A 27,787-nucleotide genomic window follows, 5' to 3' on the forward strand; every position below is an offset into this window, starting at 1 on the left:
TTGAGAGTATGATTTTTAAGTGTGTTTGCTATTTATTTATTTTTTTTAGTCATTTATTTAATGTCAATAAGGGGAAATTCTGTTACTGTACAAGCATGCAGGTTTGTGCTTGACAGTGAAAAGATTATTATGTAATTCAAGTAATACATTAAAGTATAAGGGTTGAATAAGTCTATATCATGAATTCTTATGATGGATTTTATTTGTCATATTAGACCACTTTGAGTGTTAGCAATATAACTGAAGAATCTGGAGGTTCAGTGGAAGGTTAACATTGTTTTATCTTTCCATCAGTGCTGGAGGATGTAGAAGCCAATGTTGTATTTATAAGTGGTCAAACCTTGGTTACCTTGTTGTCTGGGCTATACAATCACATGACCATCACTGCTGTCTCTTTAATGTTATATTTTCTTGTTGGTTCGCTGCAGGAGGTTGAAGAGGAGTTTTCGGAGGGAGGGTGGACCACTACTGCACAGCTACAGTCACTGAAGAAGGCACTGCAGCAGAAGTATGTCCAGGAAGTAGAGACTCTGAAAGAGCAGCACCGCGCAGAGCTGAGGAGACTGACCAAAGAGGAGGGGCGAGGGGCGAGAGGAGAGGAACAAAGCATCTCTGGACTGGAACCACAACACTGGGAGAGAGTGGAGGAGGAAGTTGCCAAGGTAAGAATAAAATGTAAATTCTTTATCTGTTGCCTGTAAAGTTGGGGCTACTGTGAGTTTCTAAGCCTCGTTTTGAGAATTTGAAAATGTAAATTATATAGCTTGAATTGATAACTGGATAACTGGAAACCTATTTGCATCAGTTTACATACTTTATGGACAACAGTGTGTATTGTTTTTTTATTTACCTTTATTCGTTTTTCCTAAATTTAGTAGTCAGTAAATTTCAGTTGAAGTAAAACAATGTTAGTTATAAATTGGTATAAAAAAAACTGTCCAGTGCATTCCAGTACTGTCTAAAATCTGTGGTGCACAATTCAATACTTTACATACACAAAAGTGTATGGTGTATTAAAATGAACTGGTGTATTAAAATTAATAGTGCTCCTGGAATAATATCCATGGATTTTAGAGTGGTTTCAGAGTTTCATCATGTTAAAAAGTAGCACCATGTCCATAGCAATTAATAATTCAAAACAAAATATTATATCTTCTGAATAGTTAAAAGTACTCAAAAGTATGCCTTCAAATAGGAAGCATAAATCCAAATATTTTAGTGCCTTTCTTGCTGTAAAATTTTGAGTTTATTGTTTCTTTTTATGTTAAAATAAAGTAGTTCCATCACAGAAATATGGCCATGGCAACAGAAAAAACAAATCTTAACCTTAACTGACAAAATCTGTTTTAACCAATAAAGTTATATATACATTAGATATATTAATTACTTTCTATTTTCATCAGGCCATAGTTCAGATGTCGGTGGAGTTCGCACAGAAGACTGAACTGGCTCGTCTCAGTAAAGACTTGGGTCAAGCCAGCAGCTCAATGCAAACTGAAGAAGACGAGGAAGAGGAGGAGACTCCACGAGCCTCTGTCACCGGAGACTGGGCCGAATCTGAGCGAGACCAGCTACAGCTCGAGATACAACAACGAGATGCAGAAATAGAAAAGCTGCGAGATCAACTCCAGAAAGCAGAGAGAGCACTGAATCAGGTTAGTGTAAGTATTATAATGATCATCTAATCTCTGTTTGTTAGCATAATTTACTAATTTACTGCTGTGTTGTCAATTCCAGATGCACTTTGTCGCATTGCAGGTGTCAAACATGTGGTTTTAAAAACACTTTTTTTTTCCATGATCAATAAACAAAATATACTCTTACTGACATGTATTTTTTATCATATTTATCATTAGCAAATAGACAGTATAGATCAAGATGGTTAATTTCAAATCAGTTATCTTATGAGATGTATCCACCATGTTTATACATCACGAAAACCTTTTATTAGTGCCATAATGACAACATTGCAATCAACAAATATAAAGAAGTAAATCATATAGCCTGCTGGGTAACATACTATAGTAAATACTTTTATGTGAATGCTAACTCCAGTTTAGATAACATTATAAAATCTCTGTTAATTTACTGTTACAATAAATTGCTACAATATGACAACTCTATTTTAATTGCAAAATAATTGTTTCTTTCCCCTCTTGTACCCCATTTTGATCTTTTAAATTCTTCATTCCTAAGTTATAGTCTTACAGAGAGCTTCAAGCGTGCCAGGGCTATTCACAGGCCTGTTAGCCTTTCACTTGATATTTACTGCATGATTAGGCTTTACTTTGTGATAGCTACTTCTGTCAAGTCCTCTCTTTTCCACAAAAGGGGACGTCCTCATCTGTAACACTGAAAATCCAGTTATGATGAAATGCATTATAGGGGCTTTAAAATTTAACCAGATATAATTAAAATTGCATGCACTGCGAGATCTCTTTTCTGAGTTTTCTAAACAGTAGCCTTGAGGTTGTCTAAATAAAGCATCAAATTTGAACATACAATATGCAGCATGTGTTGGCAAATAACCTTTGGCCAAGAGTTTTAAACCTGGTGCCAAAAGAGTGTAATTTTAGCTTCTTTACACTGAATCTCACACTATGTTAACAACAGCACATTTTGGTGGCTAAACAACTCATACAAGTCAAAAGGACGGGCGAATATATAGTTATAAAAAGTAAACAGCACAGGCACATAACCATTACAAGTGTTTACATAATTTATTATTGATATATTATTGGTATATTTCAATAGAAAACAAATTCATATTGTTTATTTATAAGACACAGTAGTGACTGTTTACTGGGCTACTTGTGTAACAATAAACCAAATTTCAGTCAAAGAAACAGCCCTCTTTCACACTCACAGTTGGTACCAGTCTCAGCTTACCCTCTCAGTTTTCCGTCACACATGCTCCACTGTACGCCGGGACTGCAAATGAGCAAAGGTTGCACTGTTCTCTTCTCCCCAGCAGGCGGCGCTATTGCCTCTGCCATCATTAAGCCTCAGGTGCACCTGTTGCCATAGCAGCACAAAGACCGTAGTGTTTCGCTCAGCTCCAAGAGACTAGCTCAAAGTGTGTCTGTGTGCATTTTTTGTACTCATTTGTTATCTGCTAAAAGGCTACTGTTGCTCTGTATGACTAGCAGTGCCTAATTTCAGAATCAGAATCAGAATCAGAATCAGAAGACTTTTATTGCCATAGTCTGTGAACACAGTTCACAAACTAGGAACTTGATACGGTGAAAAAGTGCAACATAAACACACTGAATAAATACAAATACAAATAAGAGCATGCACAAAGTTAAAAAGATATGCTTAAAAAATCAAATGAAATACTTAAAGGGAAAAAATATGTACAATAGCAGCATCAGAACAACAGTGCAAAGTGGCTTATTAAAGTGACCGGTGTTATAAAGTGTCCAGTTTAGTGCAGATATTATAGAGTGTTCATGAGACAAACAGCAGAGGGGAAGAAACTGTTCTTATGGCGAGAGGTTCTGGTCCCAATGGACCGTAGCCTCCTGCCAGAGGGAAGTGGCTCAAATAGTCCATGTCCAGGGTGAGAGGTGTCAGCTGCTATACGGCCTGCTCGCCCCCGAGTCCTGGAGACGTACAGGTCCTGTATAGATGGAAGGCTGCAGCCAATCACCTTCTCAGCAGAGCGCACAATGCGCTGCAGTCTCTGTCTGTCCCTGGCAGTGGCCCCAGCGAACCACACAGTGATGGAGGAGGTGAGGATGGACTCAATGATGGCCGTGTAAAACTGCACCATCATCTGGACTGGCAGCTTGCGTTTCCTCAGCTGCCGCAGGTGGAACATCCTCTGCTGGGCTTTCTTGATGAGGGAGCTGATGGTCGGCTCCCACTTGAGATCCTGGGTGATGCAGGTGCCCAGGAAGCGGAAAGAGTCCACAGTGGTGATGGGGGAGTCCGTCAGGGTGAGGGGAGGCAGGGGGGCTGTGACTTTCCTGAAGTCCACGATCATCTCCACTGTCTTCTGGGCGTTGAGCTCCAGGTTGTTGCTGCTGCACCAGGACACCAGCCGGTCCACCTCCCTCCTGTAGGCAGACTCATCGCTGTCCGAGATGAGTCCGATGAGGGTGGTGTCATCCGCAAACTTAACCAGTTTGACGGAGTCGTGGCTGGAGGTGCAGCAGTTGGTGTACAGGGAGAAGAGCAGGGGAGAAAGTACACAGCCCTGTGGAGATCCTGTGCTGATAGTCCGAGTGTCCGAGACATTCTTCCCCAGCCGCACGCGCTGTCTCCTGTCTGTCAGGAAGTCAGTGATCCACCTGCAGGTGGAGTCAGGCACGTTGAGCTGAGCGAGCTTGTCCTGGAGCAGAGCAGGGAGGATGGTGTTGAATGCAGAGCTGAAGTCCACAAACAGGATCCTGGCGTAGGTTCCCGGGGAGTCCAGATGCTGGAGGATGAAGTGAAGGGCCAGGTTAATGGCGTCGTCCACAGACCGATTGGCTCTGTAGGCAAACTGCAGAGGGTCCAGGAGGGGGGAGGTGAAGGACTTGAGGTGGTGCAGGACCAGGCGCTCAAATGACTTCATGACTACAGACGTCAGCGCCACAGGTCTGTAGTCATTAAGTCCAGTGATCCTGGGCTTCTTGGGGACGGGGACAATGGTGGACAGCTTGAAGCAGGCTGGGACGTGACATGACTCCAGGGAGGTGTTAAAAATGTCCGTGAAGACAGGAGCCAGTTCCTCAGCACAGTGTCTAAGGGTGGAAGGAGAGACACCGTCTGGGCCCGCGGCCTTACGGGGATTCTGCTTCCTGAAAAGCTTAGTCACGTCCTGCTCCACAACTGTGAGGGCAGTGGGGGAGGAGGGGGGGTCCGAGGTGGGTTTGGAGGTAATGTCCGTGATGGTGGGGGAGGAGGGGGAGGGGTGTGAAACTTCAAACCTCGCATAAAAGCCGTTTAACTTTTCTGCTAGTGCACCAAATCACCAGGGCGACCGTACGTGGCGCCATCTTGGATCATCATTAATTCACTAATTCATCACTAATTTGAATTCACTTTGACTAAATGATTACATAAGCAGGCATACAGTGGGGAATTTGCAGAAGTTATGTGTTAGTTTTTTATGTAACTTTGCAATGACCGGTCTGCTGTCTGTTCTCTCTCTACTGCCCGTCCAGGCTCTGAAGCAGGGAGAAGATGAGGGAGAAGTTCTTGTGGAGGAGGCAGTGGTTTCGTCTGCTGCCAAAACAACACATGCACCAAGATCACAAGAGGATGAACAGGAGGACGAAAGGTACAGACAACTAAATATTTTAACTGTTACTACAGTTACTATAAATGTAAGCCAGTCCCTTGCCAGAGCTATGTCAGAACTGAAGAAACTACTTGAATGAATGACAAAAGATATTCCCTTCAAAAGTCCAGCTGACAAAATTCTACCTTTTTCAACCTCTCAGACAATTTGCAACATCAATTTAGAATTTAGAGGCATGATCATCTGTGGTAATCCCAGTAAAGAAAGACCATAACAAAACCAAAAAAAGATATATTGTCAGTTACCTAAATAACTGTATAATCATGCAAAATTACTATTCAGCTTCAACTCTGGACCAGTTTCTTGACAAATAAAAAACAGACACATTATTCATTTATTGTTTCTATCTGTTTCCAGGGCACTGTTGCTCAGAGCCAATGAGCAGCTCAGTCAGGTTCTGGTGGATGTCTTGACGACCACATCTGCAGCCGAGAAAACTCTGGGCCTCCATCTTCAGACTCTGACAAAGGCTTCCAGCACAGAAAGAGTTAAACATGCAACAGGCAAGTCACAGTAACAATACTTGAGTGAAAAGTTAAAAGAAAAAAATCAGATCCAAGGAAGGATCTAACTTCACTTGGGCAATAACAAGATCACGAAGGGTGCATTCATGCTTAACCTGGTTTAGATGTAAACTCACTTTGGTCCAGTTCTAGTCCTGGTATAGTGCAGGTGTAGTATAGAGTTGAGTATTAGTTTAGTTTCAATTTTGTGTGACTGCATCCTTAATGATTAAAAAATTATGATGATTACAGCAGCATAATGAACTCTTAAATCACCAGTGCAACACAATATATATTTTCTGTATACTGGCAAATACTACCATATAAAGTTTCCCCTCTTGTATCAAATCACAAACCTCCTGACCTGAATGTCACACAGGGACTTTTGTATTTGACACGTGAGCTCTCCCGCTGTGGTACAAGACAAACAGAACACAGACCAGACCCCCTGCCAAGTTTCTGTTTTGGCAAAAACACACACAAGCATTGTCAGAGGATTACCAGTGATCTATGGAGATTTAAGTTTACTTTTACTATGGTGTTCATGCATACACCAGTGCTTCTCAGGTTTATGCTCTAGATATTAGGCAGTATCACATTGCTAGTAGTAACATTTTTCACCATAATAACTAGTTGCACCACACCTGATTCAATTACAGTAAGTACTGTCAAATTCCACATACTATTATTGCACTGTATTGGTGCCATCTGTTCAAAATGGTATGCAAAGTAGTATATAATGAGATTGCAATTATAATTATACAGTTTAATATCTTAACAAGAAATAAGAGGGTATTAGGGTTGAGGACACAAAACATGCAGGACCACCCTGTACAAACGTTTTATGTGTTAAAATAAGATATGTTTTAAATTCATAAATGTGAGATTAAATTATTTGGTTAAATTCCCTTTCTTCTTCACTCTGCAGGCAGTGGTTTGGGCAGTGAGTCCGGTGCAGATGAGGAGACCTTTCCGTTTGTGGAGGTGGAAGTAGAGGAGGATCTGGAGATGTTACAGCACATGGACCGTCTGCTGCAAGGAGCCGCCTCACAGCTGGAAAACCAGGAATATCTCACCAACATCAGCACACGCCTCCAGAATGCACTTGAAAAGATGCTGATGGCCATAACCAACGCCACTGACCAGGTATTGGCCACTTTAGGTGTATTAGTTTTATAACTGCATTTCAAGCCTTCAAGTCCTATATTTGGTGAAGACCAAATATAGGACTTGAAGGCTTGAACACTTTTTTTGCATCTTGTTCCCATTACTGCTTCAAAATGTTTCAATGAGATTTTGAGCTGTTGGTTGGGTATGATTTCCACAGTAACTTGGTGGTGAGATTGCATCATAAAATGTCTTGCACTGAAAGAGCTACATCAGCAAAGTCATAAAGATTTGTTTATTGTGTTACTGAACAACTTCAACTATTTTGGTTGATGTTTTTGATGATTTGTGTCCACATTCAACAATACTTGGGATAGTTGTCAATCTGGTTTTCAAAATACCACAAACTGAGTCATTATTTGGTTTTCCTCTAAGATATTAATTGATGATCATGATCATCAATGTATCTGTTAGAGCCATAATTTTATTTATTCAAAAATATTTTTTTTACAGTATTTTCCTATTTATTTCAAAACAATTATAAAAATATGATTTCCAATTTTCCTAGGAATAATATTTTTTTGTTCTACTAACTCAAGACATGTCTTTCTAATTCACTCTAGTTTAATGTGTGGCCATAGGGCACAATTGTTGAAATTTGAGATATCACTATGGAGAATCGCATGTTGCTCCCTTTTTAAATGTAAACAGAAACCTCTAGAGTCACATTATCAGCCCGTAAAAGCCTTTACGCTGTAGTATTAACCCCTCTGTGATTTTCCCCCTGTTCAGTGGGAATGAGCCAGAGAATGTAGTCCTAACAAAGTTGTCCTGTCCAGAAAGACCCTCCTCATTTGCCTAGCAGTTGCCTATGGATACACTCTGTTTTTCTGGACCTTTTGTCTGTCCAATTGAGCTGCTCCCTTCAGGTCATGCCCGCTGAGGCCTGGGTTAGTCTACAGAGGCTGGTCCCATTCTAACTAGGTCTAACTAGGCCATTGGTTGTATTCATTTAGTATCTGAATGTGCAGAGCAGATCTTCCCGTTGGCTGTGGCACACGCGTTACTCACACTCAAGTGAGTTTTATCTCGGTGATCTAAAAATAGCCATAAAGAAGACATTTCCAGCCAGGCATCAATGGTGGAGCCATGCCTGTGTGGTCTTGGTTGGGTAATATGAGCCACTGAATTGTACATACAGTACTATACACACGTTTGAATAAAGTAAATGATTCTTAATCAAATTTGAATTGAATTAATCATTTCAAATACTCATTGATAAGCTTGGGTCTATTTAATCGTCAGGTCACCAACCGATCCTGTGGCAGTAAAAGCACAGTTCAGATGGGACAAGAAGAATATTTAAATGTCTCTTCTGTTTGTGTTCATAAAATTGACATTAAAAGTCATATTTATTAGTTTTTAATAATACAAAAAAATACATTTATCAAAAATTCTAACCAATCAGTATTTTTAATTATTATTTTTTATTTATTCAGTAGTTATTTTAAAGATTTAGAATATTTATTGAAAAGTGTTGTTTGGAGATATTTTTTTACACAAACAATTTTTTTTTTTATACGATTTTGTCACAGTACTGTCCATGACTCTTAAGAACTATTTGTTTTGTGCAAATTTCAGTCCTAGCCCTATATTCTTTGCTTTGTCAACACAGACCACAGGCAATCTACAACACAATAAACGTGTAATCACCTGAAATGGCTTGTTCAATGATTTCCCTGTTACTATTGATCGGATGTACATTAGCCTTGTGGTTAAGCAGCAGCCTTTAGATCACTGTGTCTCGTCTGCCTCTCCATCGTGAGGAGAGATTGATACAAGAAGCCGGTCAGGAATGTTATGTGTCCTTGGTAGCTGTAAATTATTGGAAGTAGTAAATTGTTTGCATGGGCTGATAACAGGAGGTGAAAAAGCAAAGAGTTTTAAACACAAGCCAAACATTGTCAGTAGGTGGGGCCAAAAAACACAACTTGTCAAAACGTCTAAACCATTATAACTCCTGTCTAATGACGCACCAAGGGAATCCAGTTGGACAGCTTTAGTGGAAAGAGTGCTTAAAGGGAGGAGTTGAAAGAGCACATTGTGTTTCTATTTGCAAGTCTGCCTGGGAAATGGTTTAAAACCACACCTACTTTTCCCTCCCACGTTTGCTAAACAACATCCTGGTTTGTAAAATCAATATCGGAAATGAAATACTCTCCGTAGCTGGATTTGTCTGGAAGTCTGGGATGATATTTTTGAAGCATGCGCAGAGCTGAGTCACAAAGTCAGTAGCGTGCCGGGGGTTAGTGCGCTTCACTTGACAGGAGGGAAAAAAGCTCTGAGTACTATAATGGTTTGAGAAGGGCAGAAACCAGGATGACAACTGTTCCAATACGAAATACAGAAGGAAGAGATGTTATGCGCTGTCATTACAAACTCAGCTGGCTGCTAGACAACTAAAGGAGGCCCCCGGGAGTTTCCCCTTCAGGTCATGGTTGCTACGGCTGCGTGGTATTGTTAATGAATCTCCTGAGAGAAAGAGAGAGAGAGAGAGAGAGTGGAGTAAGAGGACAGACGCGGCGGAGCAAGCTTTACTGATCTGATCCCACTGTGAAGAAACAAGGTCACTGGAAACTCAGGAAAAGTATCGCCAAAGAACAGCAATGCAGATTTTGTTGTTTACATACCTCAGTGGCTCATGTTTTGGGATCACCTGTACGCTGCTAGACTCAAAAGTGAGTATAAGCTGCTCCCAAGGATGACACTTCTGAACAGGACCTCTCGCTTACCCTGCCTCATAGCGTCTGACCTACCTTGGATTATATCTCCCCCTTTATTTACCTGGAACTGGTTCTACCTCCAGCAAGTGGCAGGTGACAGTGGTGACGTGAATGTCACACTACCTATATTGTTTACCCTTCTACTTGTGTGTGCTGCTAATGCTTAGGAACAGTTGCTCGGTGATACATCAACAATCTCAACCTCTTCTGCTTGTCTCCACTGGATTTATTCCCATTTGAAGTCTGGTGCCAAGCCGGGTACTGTCTGTTGGATTGTTATGAATGACAAGGGCATTTAATGTATTTTACGAAGGAGCTGTATCCTGTCAAACCCACTCTTCACCATGGATTCGTACCGGTCGTACTGGAACTCGAGAATGCACAGCACCACGTGGGTCGAAGGGGAGGACCAGGACATCTATGAGGTTGAGTCCCGCATCCCCCTGCCCCGGCCGTTTCCTTTCTGTAGCACTTTGAATGAGAAAAATGCTGTGGTGGTGCAAACCCAGATCTCTCATGTCAACCACAGGACAAATGGCCATCTTCTTAAAGTCATCTCCAAAATCTCCCTCCCCACTCCACCTTATACAGTAAGTTTCTGCATGGCAATTGTAGAGATTTTAAATATACATTATACTTGGCTGAAGAGAAGTGGAACTGTTAAATATTTCACAGCACTTCAGGCCTGCACATGCAAATGTAAAGCATGTTTCATGTTTTCCACATAAGTGCCCAGAAGCACAACTGTGGAAACTGCAAAATATTATAGTGCACTGTATATAACACGTGGGACTTCCTGGTTCACTGTAGATACAACAAGACCTTTGCTCAAGGAGATAGGGAAATTTATGGAAAGTAACAGTGGAAGGAATGGCAATGGTCACGCGAAAGGTTTATGAAACAATGTTGTGATGTTTCATTGATTTTTTATGAAGGAATAAAAGCATTTGTCAGCTGACTTCATGACAGTGATTATAAAAAAAAAAATTTACTCAATTTTTGTGTCAAACTGCTTTTGTTTAAACTGCTTTGACTCCAAACTTTGCTCCTCTTTAACTGCATTGTACTAGTGAGACTTCACTAAAACCAAACATGAAAATGAAACTGTTTCACTTTCATTTAATAGTCGGGTATTAAAATATGCCTCAAATCTTTTTGGAGGGGGGGTCATAATGTTGATTTCATTCAACACAATAGTGCAAAATTGAAACTTAAATTATCATTATACAGCTTGATATTCATTACATACATTTTTTATAATAAAATCATCTTCCTCTTGCAGCTGGAACATGCAAAGCTGACACAGACGGAGCTGATGCGGGAGTCATTCAGACACAACCAGGAGATGAGCGAACTATTGCAGCGCCAGGATGAGCTGCAGGAGCGTCTGTCGGAGGAGGCCCGAGCACGGGAACAGCTGGCTTTGGAGCTGCACCGGGCTGAGGGTACGTCGAAAATACAACTGCCCTCTGTACTTCCCCTGCGTGTCATTATGTGTTGCAGTGCAAAGTACAGGAGAACACGATGTCAGGCACACATGACCATATACTGGTCTTTAAAGCACTATGTATAAAATGTTTTTATCATTAGATAGATGAGAGAGAGAAAAAAGTCATAAGAAAGTAGTAATCTACATTTCTGGGCACAGTTTAGAATGATTTGTCCCCTCCAGATGCTCAACTCATAATATTATACAATTCTGGACTCAAATGCCAGCCTTTGATTAGTGACTGATATGTTTGAATTTTGAACAGGATGGTAGCTGGTTCGATTCCTACCTGAGTCACTTTCACTGTGTCCCTGGTTAAGATTCTTCACTCCTCCTGCCCACTCCAGTCCCAGTAGAATGAATAATTTTCACATCAGAAAATGCACTGGGGTTGATTACTCTCCCTGGTTTATACCAGGTGTTCTGTTGTGTCCTTGAGGAAGACACTTTACATCAGGGGTCTCCAAGCTTTTCCCCACGGTGAGCATCTTTTACAAATCGAAAATGAGGGCTACTCCTTTTAGGGGTAAAGGAAACAACTATAGCTTTAGGTGGGGTATATGTAGATGCCTATACATATACATCAATATATCAGCATCCAAAATTAGGCATTTACCATGACAACAGACATATGATTTCTTTAAATTACTCAGTGTGCATAATTCCTGAATCCTTTGGGGAGCTACTTGGAGTGGGGTGGAGAGCTACTTGTAGCTCACAAGCTATAGGTTGGAGACCCTTGCTTTATGCTAATCTTGTTTCATTGTGAAAAGAAGTAAGCCATCACCTTCTGAGTGTGACAAAAAAGTTAACTTATGTCATGTAAAACAATTGTAAATATTTATCTTGATGGCATGAAACTATTTGCCAATTTGGGCTACAGCAGCACTGAAAAAACCTTTCAGATCTTAAAGCAGTTAATTCCCATCAATGTCATAGACACGTGGCTCACGGGGCTCGTTCTCCCACATCTAAAACTGGATATACAATACAATTGGTGTTCTTTCCTCCTTTGGGACAAATGTGAGTACTGTATTGCCTTCTAAATCAACATTGCATTTTGTCCTGTCACTTTCTTGACTTGTGTCGTGTCCTATTACAATGTTTGATTTAGTCATGCTAATATTTATTTTGTAAAGTTTTCACGGATTTATGGTGTAACCTTTAGCACTGTGTTAAAAAGAAATATTATCAGTTAAAAATAGCTGGCAGGTCATATGACGTTCTTTTAATTTTGAGCATCTAGTGGAGAAATGGTTTGTCCCAAAGCGATGGGTGTGGTCCGTTCAAACAGGTTTTGAATTTAACCAAAGACGAGGCTCAAACTGCAAAAGATCCTCCTCAGTGTTAGATGTCTTTAAGTACATAACATAGGAATCCATGGACGTGAAGTTTAACCAGTGTTGAAAATGTTGCTTAAATATTCCATACAATATACTTGTAATTATACAGACAAATGTTCAAATGTACTTTATATTTAATGAATATATACTGTAATTTAGCTCACTTAAATTTAATTCAGGTTTATTTATATAGTATATTTAAAACAACTTCAGCTGACCAAAGTGCTTCATATAAAAATGTACAGAAAATAATACATAAGAAAAGAACAATAAAACACCAAGATATCCTGTCTAGCTAGTATTAAATGCCAGGGAGAATAGGTGGGTTTTCAGTCCAGTCTTAAACTGTGTTACAGACTGAGAGTTTGTAACACAAGTCTTGAGCCTGGCTTTGGGCACAGCCAGCAAGAACTGGTCAGCTGACCTCAGGGCTCTGGGAAAAGTATATGTAACTTCTTCAAATAAAGTGGACCCATAGAGTGCAGAAATTTAAGCACAATGAATAACTTTTAAAATTTAATTGTATTTCAACATGTTCAACATTAAAATTGCTGTTATATGTTGGAAATGAGTTTGAATCCATAAAGGTAGTTACAATGTGTTGAGGTTAATATTATAAAAGAGTCAAAACTGTATTTGAGTTCTGAACAGCCAAACAGAATAATACTAATAATATCATAACCCTGAAAGTGTGTCTTTTTCACTGCATCTGTGCACTAATAATTTCACATTTATTAGCAATTTAATTTATTTATAGTTTTACTGTGAATATGTTTTATATTGCGCACCTGTTATTGTTGGTGTGTCACACACGACTATCCCTCCTTAGGTAAACTTGACTTATAGTTCCTGCTTTGGGAAAATAAAATCATCACCTGACTAATGACAGATGTGGCCTTTGGTTTCAAATTAGTACCAGTTCAACAATACAGTAATCCTATAACCAGTTTGCACTAGTAGCACTAGTTTGTTCAGCCTAGGTATTAGATAAAATGGGTTGAATGTTTACTATGTTTTTCGTCTGAAGTGAGTGCCGTCTCTGTGTGTAATGCTTGCTGACCTGAACAGTACAGTACAGAAATGCAGCCGTTCATTGTGCCACTCTTTTAGAGCAAAATGGGTCAGACATCCTCACTTTGCATTTGTTCACACGTTTGCTCAGATGCCATTGCAATTTTTCCCATGACTTTATTTAACAACGAATAGGAGACTGTAATTTGTAATTAACTTTAAACTCTTATGTAGGAAATTATATGTAGAAATTGTAGTTATTTGTGTTTCTTTGTACATTTTACCTGAATATCATGCAATTTGGCAAAAAAAAGTCTTAAACAAAAAGAAAAAGTCCAGAATAAAAACCTTAATATGATTTTTTTTTTTTTTTTTTTTTTTTTTTTTTTCAACTTGAAGAATTTAATATTTAAACTGCTACCCATAGTTAGTAACTCAAGTTGTTGTTAAACACATTCTTCTGGATGGCTGCTCTGAATGTGTTTTAATGAAGCAAGACCAGGCTCAAAGTAATCACCACAAATTCCTGTGTTGAGTGATGCAAGAAAGAGGGACGCTATTGATAAATGGCCTGTCAAAAGTATTTTGTTTTTAATATACAGTACACCATTGTCCAAAATGAACACTATAATATATTACAGACATCATTAAGCATGAATTGGTTTCACCTGGGTAACTGTGGTATAGTAAGTAGTATTCAGTGTACCTGATCAAAGGTATACTGGTACCCACTTCATTACAGAATTCACTTTTTTCAACTTTATAGGAAACCTTGTGAATTAGCTGCTAACCGATGTTTTAATTGACTTGATTTTTGACATTACCAGACCTGCTGATTATTCATATTAAATGTCCAATGAGAGTGTTACTAGTTTTGTATTGTATTCTTTTAGGTGTGATTGATGGCTACACGGGTGAACGGGCTGCACTGGAGGAGCAACTACGTCAAAAAGAAGAGCTACTACTGAGTCTGGAGCAGGAGTTAGAGGTGAGGGATTATCAGTGATTAGAGTATAACAGTATCTTAATCAACCTGATTTGCATTATTTCCCATTCAACATTTGGCTCTTCATCTGGCATGCTCATAAAATGGATGCTTAACACAGTGTCCGGCAGATAATCAGAAATAGAGTATTTACATTGACTCAACCTGATCAGTACAAGCTTCAGCATGTTCAGTTTTTACACTACTAACATACTTCGTCTGCTCTGAGATTTGCAGTTTGCCTTTAAGCAGTCCTCATGGAAATTGTATTTTTCTAACCGCAGTATTTGCCCAGTTTGAAATTATGCTCAACTGTAAAGAATAAATGGACAAAAATCCTTTAGATTTGTGTATCATTACACAAACATTTTATGTTATACATTTATAATCAACTTGCAATCAATACTCACCCATGCATAATAGGAGAAAGCTCTGGATGACGCTTGAATAAATCCAAATAAAGTAATAGATTAAGTACATTGCAAAAATACATCAGTCACACATGCATACACGTATTAGCTTGTTTTAGAAGTTTGCTTTCTAAAATATATCCTGTGGTCTGTATTGAATATGTTGTGTTTAATATCAGGTGACCAGCTCTCGGCTGCACGAGCTGGAGCAGGAGCGACTTCAGTTGCAGGAGGAGAGGGAGTTGATGTCACGACAACAGGAGGCCATGAGGGAGGAAGCGGGGCCCCGAGAGCTACGTATGTACTACTACGACTACTACTACTACTACATAGAACTCTGTGGATTATAATGAGACTATAGGGAGGTTTAAATAGGAAGCAGTGTAATGTATTATTATGTGTAATCATTTATTGTACAAGAGAGAAGGAAAGGAAAGAGTTTTTAATATACCTTAATAAATATAAAAGTTTAGAACATGAGCATGGGCAAAACATTAAGCTTAGTACCAGTTTCTTGAATTTACTAATGAAGAGATAGTACAGCAATGTGTATATTTTGTTTTAGCTTTGTATCAGCATGACAAAGATACCACTGTTGAAAACTATGAGATCCTGATATAAATATATATATATATAATATTATTTACATTGAGAAGCTCATAACATGTGTATCTGAGATTGTGTCATTAAAATCATCTGTTATTATTGAACCATAACATGTATCTATTATCAAAAAGGTTCTCTTGACCACAGGCATTGATAACATGGTGAGTATTAGTAGTAGTATTTAGGATTAAACGATTGGGATAATAGTAGTAACAATAGAAGATCATCCTCTCACTTTCTGTTTCTTCACCTCTCACTGAGAAACACTTTTGCCCTCCACTGTTCATACAAAGACAGCAGCATGATGAATACCTGTGCTTTCTGATTCTCCTGTAGGCCTAGTTGAAGCTGCAATGGTTGCAGCTCCAGAAGCAGGTGTGTCCACTTCACGCATGGCTCGGTCATGTCTCTTTTTAAATTTTATTTCTTTAGCTGTGTGACACTTTAAGTTTCTAACACTAATACAGCACCTCACCAGCACAAACTTGAAGCTTGCTTGCTATGGGCTCTCACTTACTCAATGCAATCCCTAACCTCGGCTTCTGCTTCATTTGATCAACCGATTGTATGTCTTGTCACTTTTATGTCTCTGAATCAATATTGTAAGCATATATCAAGGCATGTTAAGAGGCAAGTATGTTCCAAACATATTTGCCATTTTCCTTATTGTCAGTCATCCACAAATTGAACCTTCATAAAACGATTCAACTTTTACAATCCTTTGTTTTTAGCATGATATAAAGCTAAGATGATTGACAGTCCAGGAACTTCCTCTCCCCTGCCTGTTCGCGCTTATGGGGCATGGATACTGCAATGTCTCACCTGTCCTCGTGTCTCAAGATGTCTCTGCACTTTTGTTACCTTTACTTTTTCACGTTGGCACTAATCTTAGAGGGCTGACTGGTCCTTAAGGGGTTACATGAGGTGAAGGATAATTCACTGGTGGCAGAAATGGGGCGAATTTAAATCATGAGGATGAATGGTGTTTGGTAATGGGCATGATGTAGAGATGCTGAACAAGACCTAAGAAGAGTCTGTTTTTTTAAATGCTTTTTCACACATAGTTGTAGCAACTTTGACAAACATGAGTAATTTTATAAACACTAATTATTATTTTATCAATAGCAATGGTATTCAATATCCATGTATGATTCACAATGATGAAAAATTAGGACAGGACCCATACCAATTAAAATAGTTATACTTGTAACTTTTGTATCAAATTGCTATCATTTTATAAATCCTGGATGACCGTCAGTCAGGATGAACTAGAGCTAAACATTATACTTTTTGAATGGGAAAAAGTCATACAACAAGAAGCTGAATGAACATGAATAGATTTAAATGGTTCTAGTGGTAATCAAGCATATGCAAAATCTCCAATTGCAATTATATTTTTTCAAAACTTTTTAAATTTTTTCTTTTTCTTTTTTTTTTACTTAATAGGTATATCGTACATAGTTATAGATATTTTTAAAAACTTGTTCTGTAGATTTCAGACTCTTCATTGGCTCTTCCTCAGCATCCTCAAACTCTTGTCAGATGTATGCCCTTACCGTCCACACACTAACTTGTCCCTGGTTGGTCCCTGGGCAGATTTGTTGGAGGAGACAGAGAAGCTGATGCAGGAGAAGGTGGAGGTGCAGCGTCAGGCGGAGAAGCAGAGCTCAGACCTCCTGAAGCAGGTGAAGCTTCTGGAGGCGGAGCTGGAGGAGCAGGTTACCCGGGTGATGGACCTGGAGCAGACTCAGAGCAGTGAGACCGCTGACCTGCAGCAGCAGATCCAAGCACTGGAGAAACAACTTGACAAGAACAGGAGGTTTCTAGATGTGAGTTTAAAGCAATGATTTCACTCATAAAACAGGTTCTGATAACAATGCAATTCCACAATGTTCCAGTGTATGGCTGTAGTCAGCTCTTAGTAAGCAAAGACCCTACCTTAGCCCTTATTTCTTAATTAAGCTACTAAGCACCTTACACCTTAATTCGCCTTTTAAACCATGAATAAAGTGTTGCTTACTAAAGAAACTCTGGGTTGGCTAAAACATTCTTTGTTCATAGATTAGTTGACTAAAAAGAGGACTGGCACTGGAAAATGCTCTTTAAACTATTATATATCTCTCTGGCCATCAAAATTTTGGTCAACTAAGATACCATCTACAGATAAATCAACTAAACAACTTTGTGGAAAATTGTAGAATAAGAGATCATGGGCAGAAGCCAGTTTTTTCTGTCTCATCTTAGTTACACTGTCAGTTATCCCAGTTCCTGTGACATGTAGATTTGCACTGAACCATGTAGATAACCACTGGAGATAGTTACCCATTCAGTGCCCTGCCTTTTGACACAGATTTCAATCATTTACTTTTTCTCATGCTGTGGCAATCTGTCAGTGTTTACCTCATGAATAACTCAGAATGTAAAAGTAGAAGTAAAAGTGTTACAAAAGATGTGTTTGTTACTTATTACCTTCAAGTGTCTAATCATCAAACAGGTGCAACACTGACTTTTATTACTGGAGTTTTTCATTTTGTAAACATTTTTCAGAATGTTAAGATATTGTCAAGCCCTCATTTATTAAAACTGGGTTTTGTATAACAGCAGTTTGATCTGCTGTTGTTTAAATGTTTAAATGTTCAGCTAAAAATAAATAAATACTTATACAACATAAAAATAAAAACAGCCAAGATCAGAGTTCAGATTGTAAATATGAAGAAAATTGAACACAGTTTTTTTCAGTCTTAAACTGTTTTTAAACATGTGACAAAAAGTGTAGACCACAAACATGAAGAGAATCGTATGAGATTTAAAATCTGAGAGCGCAAAGACGGCAGCGAAGAGACCTCTCGCCACAAACTAAAAAAAAAATAGCTAAAAAACCTAGCTAACAAAGCTAGGGCCGTTTTTTGTCTAGAGTACAACGACTTGCTTTGAGACCGTAAAGTGTTCGAAAGATCAAAAATTTGCATTTCTTCTTTAGGTGCAGGTCATAACTCTGTTATTGGTATTTGAAAACCGTGATTCAGTAGTTCAGATAAATGCTTTTAATGCGCTGGTTGATGATAAACTACACAGGAAGTAGTGTTTACTATTGTTAATCTGAAGCAGCTTCACCCAGATATTTTTTTTACTTAATTGTATGTAGGACTGGGCAATTTGTTTCTCATACAGATCATTCCTGATTTTTTATTTTCTTTTTGTCCATATTAAAAATGTAAAATGATTATTAAAAATGTTTTTCAATATAGATTACGACATAAACAGTACAGACCTTTTCTCATTGATATTTAACAAATAAAATAATAATATTTCTTCCTGTAAAGTCTGAACTCTGCTCCAAACCACATGCTTTTACTTATAGAAGTTTAGCTTTCATGTAAAGTAATCATTGACAATTAGAAATGATTCAAAAAAATGTATTCAATCACACTGCCCTAATATTATGTTAATTGTTTGTTTTTTTTCACTTCCTCAGGAACAAGCCGTGGACCGGGAACACGAGAGGGACTTCTTCCAGACTGAGATTCAGAAACTGGAGGATCAGCTGAAGTCATCTCAGAAGCCTCAGTCTGGCTCTGAGCAAAGAAACCTGGAGGTAACTGGAGAAAACACTTATTATATCTGCACATAACAGTGTTCTGATGATAGTCGCAGCTCAACAATGGAGCTGCTAGGATTACGTGAAATTGATCCCGAGTGAGAACAGGGACTGTGCTGTGTAACCGATGTAAGCCAGTCTTTCCCATATAATAATAATGACGGCTGCAAAACAGTACAGCAAACAGACAGTAAGGCTTTAATGGTACGTTACATTTGAATAGCAGTCTGTAATGTTGTGTACTCAGAAGCAATGATGGTATGCAAAAATCAAAACACTTTCTGAATCTGTTTATTTTTGTTATTTATTTTATATGGACATCAGAATTACTTTGGATGACGTAGTTGCATTGTTTGGAATTGTTTGCATTGTGTTATAACCAAAATGTTAGATCAAAACAGTACAAAAAATAGAATGGAATATCAAAACACAATATTAAAAGCATACATCTCATACATGTGTTCAACTCTGCCCTGATTTCAGCCACAGTTTCAGAAGTCTGTTTAAGAAGTTTAAATCAGTCTGCAATTTTAGGCTGGTGGGAAGAGAGTTCTGCATTCTGGGTCCACTTTAAGAAAAACTAGATTGTACATATGATTTATAAACATTGATGCCAATTTGCAGATACTGTACACCTTTTGTTAAATACACCTTTAATAATGTTTTTGCTGGCACTGTACCACAGATTAACTGGTAGTCTTTGTTGTTGTGTCACATTTCTGCCAATTACATTTAATTAATTCCCTTAAGAGCAGCAGAACTTGCACTGTCAGGTTTAAGAAATAAGCTACTCAGGGACTCAGAGAGCTTTGGTGACTCCAATGGAAAAATCATTTGACGTCATTATTCACGTCTTTGATTTGTCTATTGACAATTTTTGTGTTTTTATTTCCTTTATTATATTGCTCATACTCATGGACAACATTAATTCATGAAGAGCCATCTTTAAATTAATATTTTCTGGTCATAGTCACTGTACTTGTTGAATCTTTCATCTGACCATAAGAAGCAAAAATATATAGATATATAGATATACTGTATAGATATAGATATAGATCCTGATCTTTGTGTGACAATTTAACCTTTGTGTTACTTTCTTGCCTTCTTAACATGAGTCATTGAGTTACTAAAATACTACATTTATGAACAGAGCATGGATATTCTCACTGCCTTTCCATTACTAAGTGCTTCTTCTACCCCTGCTCCGCCCTTGTGCCCCATAACTGCCCCCCTGACCCACTTTGCCTCTCTCTCCTTTGGCCATTACAGGTGGATCGAATGACCAGACAGGTATTGCTTCTAGATTTATGTAGAGTGAACTGTCCTCCCGAAAACATTTAGTACTAAATAGTAACCCCACCGCCTTTGCTTTCCTCAATATTGACACATTAGCACCCTGTCTCTCTTTGGTATATTTACATCTTGGTGGGTAGCACATACACTCCTCGCACCAGTCGCTTTGTCATTTTGTCATCATGTCTGCCTACTGTTTCTTCATCTTCTTTTGTGGATAAATCCTTATTTCCATGACTATTTTCTGCCCTGTGCAGAATTGGGATTCTGCAAGTTAATCAAGACGGGAAGCAGATTGCAAACCAGATTTTTCCATGTGGAATTAAGTTAACTTTTTTTTTTTTTTTAAGTACTTGTATGGCCAGTTGTTATCTCCCTGGTCTGTACTTGGTTAAACAATGCTCCCACAGGTGGATATGTCTGTCTGGATAGGGAGTCTGTGTCCCTCGTCTCTTTAGCTTCTTTAGTGTTATTATCTTATCTAGTGGTGGTAACGTTGTTCACTGTAGTCTGTAGTCCCTGAATGAGTCCTTGCTCCCTCTGTCCCTGCACCCTCCTTTCTCAGGTGGATCAGCTGACCTCGCGGCTAGCTGCACATGTACCAGCTCTGCCGCTGCTGTGTGTTGTGAGTGCATCTCATTAAAGCGCCTCTTTCCTCTCTCCTCTCTCCTCTCCGTCCCCCCTCTCCTCTCTTCCTCCTCTCCTCTTCTCCTTGTGCCAGGTGGAACAGCTAAGCGCACAGCTCAAGGAGAAGGCAGACTGGTGCAGTGAGCTGCTGCTGAGCTCGGAGCAGCTGCAGCGAGACCTGAGCGAGCGCGACGAGGAGATTGACAAGCTGGAGAGCCGCATACGCGAGCTGGAGCAGGCCCTGCTGGCCAGCACAGAGTCCCTCGAGGTGAGTGGGGGGGCTGAGGCACATAACAATGGCCACAGAGCCGCACTAATGAATGTGAATGAGGTGACAGACAGCGCGGAGAAGACAGCGCACTGTGAGCGAGAACAATGTGTGGGTGTGCTGAAGCTGCCCGGCAGTTTGCTTCTGACACTGAGTACGCTAGCAACTGTTAACATTGCCCCCCAGTGTCCAATCAAACACTCAACATCTGAGGCAGCAGATAGAGCTACGCTGTGTGTTTCCATTTAAAATATACATGGTCATTCATTAGATTAATTCATTTTCTCGCTGTGCATAAGTGCTGGCTACTGCCATACTTTCATGTGTTTGTGTGTTGCAGGTTGAACAAAAGAAGCACCATGCACCCATCACAGAGGCCAGGCATCCGAGTCTGGAGGCTCAGCTCCAAACTGAGAGGGAGGCTTTGGAGAGAAAAGAGAAGGAGGTACTATAATGCTCTTATGCAGATGTATTTAGAAGATGTAATATAATCTGAAATACGTTATGCTATTGCTTGTACTGTTGCCCATTGTAAAAGCCTGTTGTTGTGTGTCAGATCTGTAACCTGGAGGAGCAGCTGGAGCAGTTCAAAGAGGAGCTGGAGAACAAGAGTGAGGAGCTGCAGCAGCTCCAGATGCAGCTGGAGATTCAGAGGAAAGAGATCGACAGCCAACAGCAAGACCTTGACACTAGGGACAGTCTGCTCCAGGTAATAAACCACAACTGCATTACACTGTATCATTATTATACTGTCTAGCTCTAACATTATTTGCATTTTAATACAGACTGCTGCCAAAGTATGATTATTCAAATAGTCATGCTTGTTGTAAAGAAGAAATAATAATAGCTAAAAGACATCACCCTTTGATTTTGCACATTTACACGTTAACAATTAATTGCTCAGTTTTGCTACTATTATCTTTTCTTTTTTTCTACTCAAATTAAAAGTCTACCTCTTGGCTGTGTAGACTTTTGGAGTGGCTGCTGATCATTGTATTAATAGGCATCACATTATAACCTCTGATTTTGAAGGTGGTGGAGGAGAAGGACAGGGAAATAGCACTTCTTAATGAACAGATCTCTAAACTTCAACACACGGACACTGCCTCTGATAATAAGGTAACACAATATGCGTATACGAAATGCAACAAGGCTATTTCGAATACGCATAGTTTCGTGGTAGTGCAACGCGCTGTGTGTATTTTAGTTCGCTTCCATTTTTGTTGTTTTGCACCATCACATTTGTGGTTGTTTTTCATTGGTTATTGTGGTAAGTAACAGCACCATTTTTTGTTGTGATCATTTGTTCATTTGACGTGGCATGTAATCTCTGAGTCTAAATCTTTTGTATTAAATGATTATCAATATTGGTTGCTGTACCTTAAACTGTTGAAGTTGCAGGTTTTTGTAGGATTGTTCTTTTAGACAAATTACTTGGATACAGTAGCTCACACTTATAATAGCAAAGAGCAAATTTAGATGGTAATAAAATTTGAATTACAAAATATTTAAAGTTCAGTACATTCATTATGATCACTGGTAAGTTATGATCATAATGTACTGCTTGATGGCAAAGTATTTAATTATTATTAAGTATTGAATTAAGTTTAAGTCCTCTTTATACTAGGAATGTTTTGTCAAAGCATGGACTCAGAGATTTGTCAGTGAAGCCATTGATCTCTGAAGCACCTAATTATAAAGTTCTAATATATTTGGATTATTTTTTTTAGGAAATGGATGAGAGAGATGAGGTGGTCAGAGACTTGGAGTCGCAGGTGGAGTGCCTCAGGAGTGAACAACAGCGTCTTAAAAGAGACCATGCAGAGGAAATGGACCAGCTCAACGCCGTCATAGACAAACTACAGCAGGATCTGGCCAACATCGAGCAGAAAACAGGAGCAGTGGAAGACTATGAAGAAGACAAGGATTTACCAGGAAGACCAACAAGTGAGGAGTATGATGAAGTTAAGCAGAAAATGGACTCCGCCACCAAAGAGCTTGATACTCTCAAATCTGAACATGGTAAACTTTTGGACACGTATCTGCGCTTGAAAGAAAGTGCCAAAGCTTTAGCCGAATCAGAAAAAGCAGAAAATTCTGAAAGTTCTGAAATTGAACTGGAAGATGTTCTCAGGGAAAAGACAGCGGCTCTTGTGGTAATGCAGGCACAGGTGCAGGCCCTAGAGCAGAGTGCCACCTACAAAGTGGAGGAGTTGGACAGACGAATACATGAATTGCAGGATTTAGTAGAGGAAAGAGATAATGAGTTGAGTCGCTGCCGCCTCCTAGTGGAGCAAACACAAAACTACGCAGATGGGCTTCAAGAAAAGATTTATAAATTAGAGGAAAATCTAAGGGACAAAGTGGCATCAGCGCTGGTCAGCCAAGCCACTCTTGAGGCCTTCCAACAGCAGCAATCTCCTCAACCCAAACACCAGCCTGTAGTCTATGATTTTGGTAGCTTCAATATCCCACACATGGACTTCAGTGGGTATAGTCAGACCAGAGGGGGTTCCACAGGCAGGGTGGTCCATCTAACAGAGAAACTGAGAGAGCTGGAAGTTGGTCTGAGTGGGATGCAAAAGGACCAGGAGCTGCAGAACCAGCTTCTGTCCAGTTCAGAGGAAGATGTCTTGGAGTATGAGCGCAGACTGGCCCTGCTCATGGATCTGCTCAGCCAGATGAAGTCCGGAGCCTCCCACAGATCTGCACCAATGTTACAGGTAACTAACACATGAGGGTGGCTCTACAATGGATGGTTCTACACCATTTAAGTTTATGGAAATTGCCTCAGGAAATTAAATATTAGCAAATCAGCTCCTTTTCTAGTTGACTTTTTAGTATATAATTATACTACTCTACAAGTTCAGTTTGTTTCACAAAGTCTCACTGATTAAAAATCATCTCTATTGAAACATGTATTTCTATATTTTGCAAGAGTTTTAAACAAGTAGTTCAATAACTTGAATATTTTTCTTTATGTTCTATCAGCAGACCGCTTCACCCCCTGCTGACCAGCACTCTGAGGCCAAGCGGCTTCAGGAGGTCCGAGATGAAGCGTCACTCACCAAAGAACAACTCGAGAGCAGCAGCCACATCCAGGACCAGCTCATTGTAAGATCTACTCCTCCGGTTGTCTTTGTGTATGTTTATGTGGTTAAAAATCGTTTTTTTTTTTTTATTAGGAGAAAACTTTAGCAATACAGAGACTTGAGGAGCAACTTCAAATGGTATAGTCATAATTTGAGTATTTTAAGTATTATTTATTTTGGCACGACTAACATTGTTGTCTTGTGCTAAGATGTCTTCAAACAGCGATGAGGGGGCCAGGATCTCTGAACTTCAACAAGAACTCAAAGAGGCTCAAAGTGAAGCTTCTGTCGCCAAAGTAGAGCTTAGCAGCTGCAAGGACAGCCTGGACAAGCTACAGGAACTGTTACAGGTAAGTATTATTTTGCATTAAACATAGAAAATATTAAAATTCTTGTTAAGTTATGTGTAACCTCTTTCTTATTCACACTTTTTGTTAAAGGAGCGGGAAATGACCATAGCTCAGCTCAAAGGAGAGCTTTTCCAAGTAAGTTAAATGATTTACACACGTGCTTTGAAATAAGATTTGTTTTAATAAATATGTTTAACTGTGCCATGGCTTATGTGGTTATCTCTTTTTTATAGGCCTCTTCAAAAAGTGGTGAGGAGTCCAGGGCGTCGGAGCTCCAGCAACAGCTTAAAGAGGCTCAAAGTGAAGCTTCTGTCGCCAAAGAAGAACTGAGCAGCTGCAAAGAGAGTGTGGACAAGTTACAGGAGCTGTTGCAGGTACTGAGATAAGAATACTAACAAAATATTGCTCAATCTACAAAAAATATGATTCATTATAATATATCAGTTCATACTACATAACACTGTATTTAGGTGTTGTACTTTCCTTTACACTACTACCTTTAACTGTGTCATTTTAATGAGACACAGGGCATTCCATTTAAAATGCATTTTTGCTTGAGAATGTACATATTATGTTTTGTTTGTTTCGAAGGAGCGGGAAATGACCATAGCCCAACTTAAAGCAGAGCTCTTCCAAGTATGTAAAATAAAGATTTATTTTTGTTAAAATACCTTTTTTGGACCTTGCATTTTTCTGACTGTATTTATTTATGTATTAGGTTAAAGCAGATGAGGACAGAGACAGCTTTACAGAGGTCTTTCACAATCTTGAGGAAGCGACAAAAACTGCAGCTTCCACCAAAGAAGAACTCAACAACATGAAGCAGCAAAATATTGAACTGGAGGATGAACTTAAGTCTAGTGAAGTTGCTATTTCCCAACTAAAAGAGCAACTCCAAGAGGTCAGGAATAATATGGAAAATACCAAAGAAGAACTAATCGGCTACAAAGAACAAAACACAAAACTACAAAATGAAGCCAGTGAGCGCGAGAGTTTGATTTCAAGTCTCAAAGTGGAATTACAGGAAGCGCACACAGCTTTAGTTAAACAAACAGACATCTCATCTCCTCCTTCACCATCTCCTTCTCCCCAACCACCCTCCTCTTCCTCCTCCATCTCTCAGTCCAAAAAGAAAGGGGTGAAACAGTCTGCACCAAAAGGCAGCAGCGCCAAAGACAAGCCTTCTCTCTCTAGGAAAAACTCCTCTTCTAGTCACTCATCTCACAAGTCGCACAGCCTACGGTCCTATGGCAGCATGGAGCAACATCATGCTATAGACGCATTTACGCAAACAGAAAATCTACAAATATCCAATCAAGGCACAGTTGAGTCTTGCGAGACTAAAGATGAGATGGAAGAGGTGATTGGGAATTTTCAGGAAAAGATTGAACAAATGCAGGAACTTCACGCTGCCGAAATATTGGACATGGAGTCGAGGCACATTGCAGAAAGTGAGAATCTGCGGCGGGACACACAAGCGCTAGAGGACGAATGCAAGGCACTAAAGTCTGTCATTGAAAAGCTGCGATCATCAAATGAGGTACCGGTACATTTGTCATCTGCACATGTATACAATAGACTTGATGTAACAACTATAGAAATGCATATAGACACAAAGACTGGCAGTATGTAGTGATCAGTGACCTTCAAGATGAATACTGAAAGAAATTCAATCTAGTTTAGGAAAATAAGCAGTTGTAACTCTATAATAAAGTGCTGTTCTGTTTCTCAGGCTTCCTCAGTAAAACTAGAGCGTTCTGCATCCCAGTTCAAAGATGGTTACACCAGCGGTAAGTTTTTGTCTATATTGTAACCTAATTTTGTTTAACATCAAGTTAAACTAAACAAAATATTATGAATAATTTTATTTTCTTTGTCCGTTGCAGACAGTAGTTCTGACTTCAGCCAGCGGACAGGATATGACCTCCCCAGTCTCCAGCATGAGTACAGGACAACTCCAGAGGGTGCAAGGAGAGACAATGACGAAACGTTACCAGACCGAATTAAGGTATAATGGGAACTGTAACTATATATACGAACTATTCCTAGATCATATTTAGGTTTGGTTGTATGAACAAAGTGATACTCGCTAAAGTAATTGCTAAATCCTAAGAATAGTATATGCCTGTCCAGGAATTAATGAATTAATTCAATTTTATTTCAAGTTTATGACAGAAGTGAAATTATATTTAGCTTTTGTTAACAAGTAATTCTACAAAAAGAAGTGGAAAACTCATGTACATTTATCTACATGGTACAGTGAACACAAGAGATAAAGGAGGTTCAATTTGTATTGTTTGCCTACACATACAAATACATGAAATCATTCAATCATGTATTTATCCAAGATAAACCTTATTGGGATTAAAAATCTCTTTTACAACAATGTACTGACTAAGTGGCAGCAGCACATATACAACACAGTCACCCAGATTTACAAAAACACACAATATTAGACCATATTTCTACATATAATTAAAAAACAACACAACAACAACAATAAACAACAATACATTAGCAATTGTCCACCATATGTCAATATTTTGTGATGAAAAAGAGTAAAATGGTTAATTTTTAATGTGGTCATTTCTCTGTAGACGTTGCTCCGTGAGGTTCACCAGGAGGGCATGCAGGTCCTGTCCTTGTCTGAGCTGCCCCTTTCTGAAGCTGATCCCAGCGCTCAGTTCAATGTCCAGGGCTGGGCCAAGGAAAGGGATGCCCTTCTGTCCACTGTGGAGTCTCTGAAAGGCCTCATCACCTCAATGCAGACACACACAGAATCACAGGTACAGTTATCTTTAATCAGAAGCCAAGCTGGATAAAATAGTACATTAACATAAATACAAATATTGGGGAGGGGAGGGATATAGCTTTTTAGGTCTCTAAAATAAAAACTTCTTCATCTCCCAGCAAACTCCAATTCATATAGTCAATACATCATGTTTGTCGATCGTTGCCTTGACTTGGTTAAATTAGAAGGGCAAAAAATATCTCACACAACAGTGTAATATTTAGAGGAATCCTTGATAACA

General features: G+C 39.2%; 1 protein-coding gene across 5 annotated transcripts in view; it reads left to right on the forward strand.

The window, feature by feature from the left end:
• Window positions 1-27,787, forward strand: part of akap9 (A kinase (PRKA) anchor protein 9) — a 69,572-nt gene that overhangs the window by 33,177 nt on the left and 8,608 nt on the right. Inside the window, exons 17-42 of one of the 5 annotated variants that reach the window (XM_055225569.1) lie at window positions 429-662; window positions 1,404-1,661; window positions 5,154-5,269; window positions 5,648-5,797; window positions 6,726-6,939; window positions 10,966-11,128; window positions 14,420-14,514; window positions 15,101-15,218; window positions 15,864-15,902; window positions 17,124-17,356; window positions 19,003-19,122; window positions 21,140-21,313; window positions 21,654-21,758; window positions 21,870-22,022; window positions 22,346-22,432; window positions 23,044-24,036; window positions 24,305-24,427; window positions 24,499-24,543; window positions 24,615-24,755; window positions 24,846-24,890; window positions 24,989-25,129; window positions 25,347-25,391; window positions 25,474-26,295; window positions 26,488-26,545; window positions 26,642-26,763; window positions 27,353-27,541. In XM_055225569.1, the coding sequence (XP_055081544.1) occupies window positions 429-662; window positions 1,404-1,661; window positions 5,154-5,269; window positions 5,648-5,797; window positions 6,726-6,939; window positions 10,966-11,128; window positions 14,420-14,514; window positions 15,101-15,218; window positions 15,864-15,902; window positions 17,124-17,356; window positions 19,003-19,122; window positions 21,140-21,313; window positions 21,654-21,758; window positions 21,870-22,022; window positions 22,346-22,432; window positions 23,044-24,036; window positions 24,305-24,427; window positions 24,499-24,543; window positions 24,615-24,755; window positions 24,846-24,890; window positions 24,989-25,129; window positions 25,347-25,391; window positions 25,474-26,295; window positions 26,488-26,545; window positions 26,642-26,763; window positions 27,353-27,541 (4,983 nt within the window). The remainder of the gene's footprint in view (window positions 1-428; window positions 663-1,403; window positions 1,662-5,153; window positions 5,270-5,647; window positions 5,798-6,725; window positions 6,940-10,965; window positions 11,129-14,419; window positions 14,515-15,100; window positions 15,219-15,863; window positions 15,903-17,123; window positions 17,357-19,002; window positions 19,123-21,139; window positions 21,314-21,653; window positions 21,759-21,869; window positions 22,023-22,345; window positions 22,433-23,043; window positions 24,037-24,304; window positions 24,428-24,498; window positions 24,544-24,614; window positions 24,756-24,845; window positions 24,891-24,988; window positions 25,130-25,346; window positions 25,392-25,473; window positions 26,296-26,487; window positions 26,546-26,641; window positions 26,764-27,352; window positions 27,542-27,787) is intronic. The other 4 variants (XM_055225570.1, XM_055225571.1, XM_055225573.1 and 1 more) reach the window with 4 other exon arrangements.

This window comes from Periophthalmus magnuspinnatus, chromosome 11 (assembly GCF_009829125.3).
Source record: "Periophthalmus magnuspinnatus isolate fPerMag1 chromosome 11, fPerMag1.2.pri, whole genome shotgun sequence".
Classification (NCBI taxonomy): domain Eukaryota; kingdom Metazoa; phylum Chordata; class Actinopteri; order Gobiiformes; family Gobiidae; genus Periophthalmus; species Periophthalmus magnuspinnatus.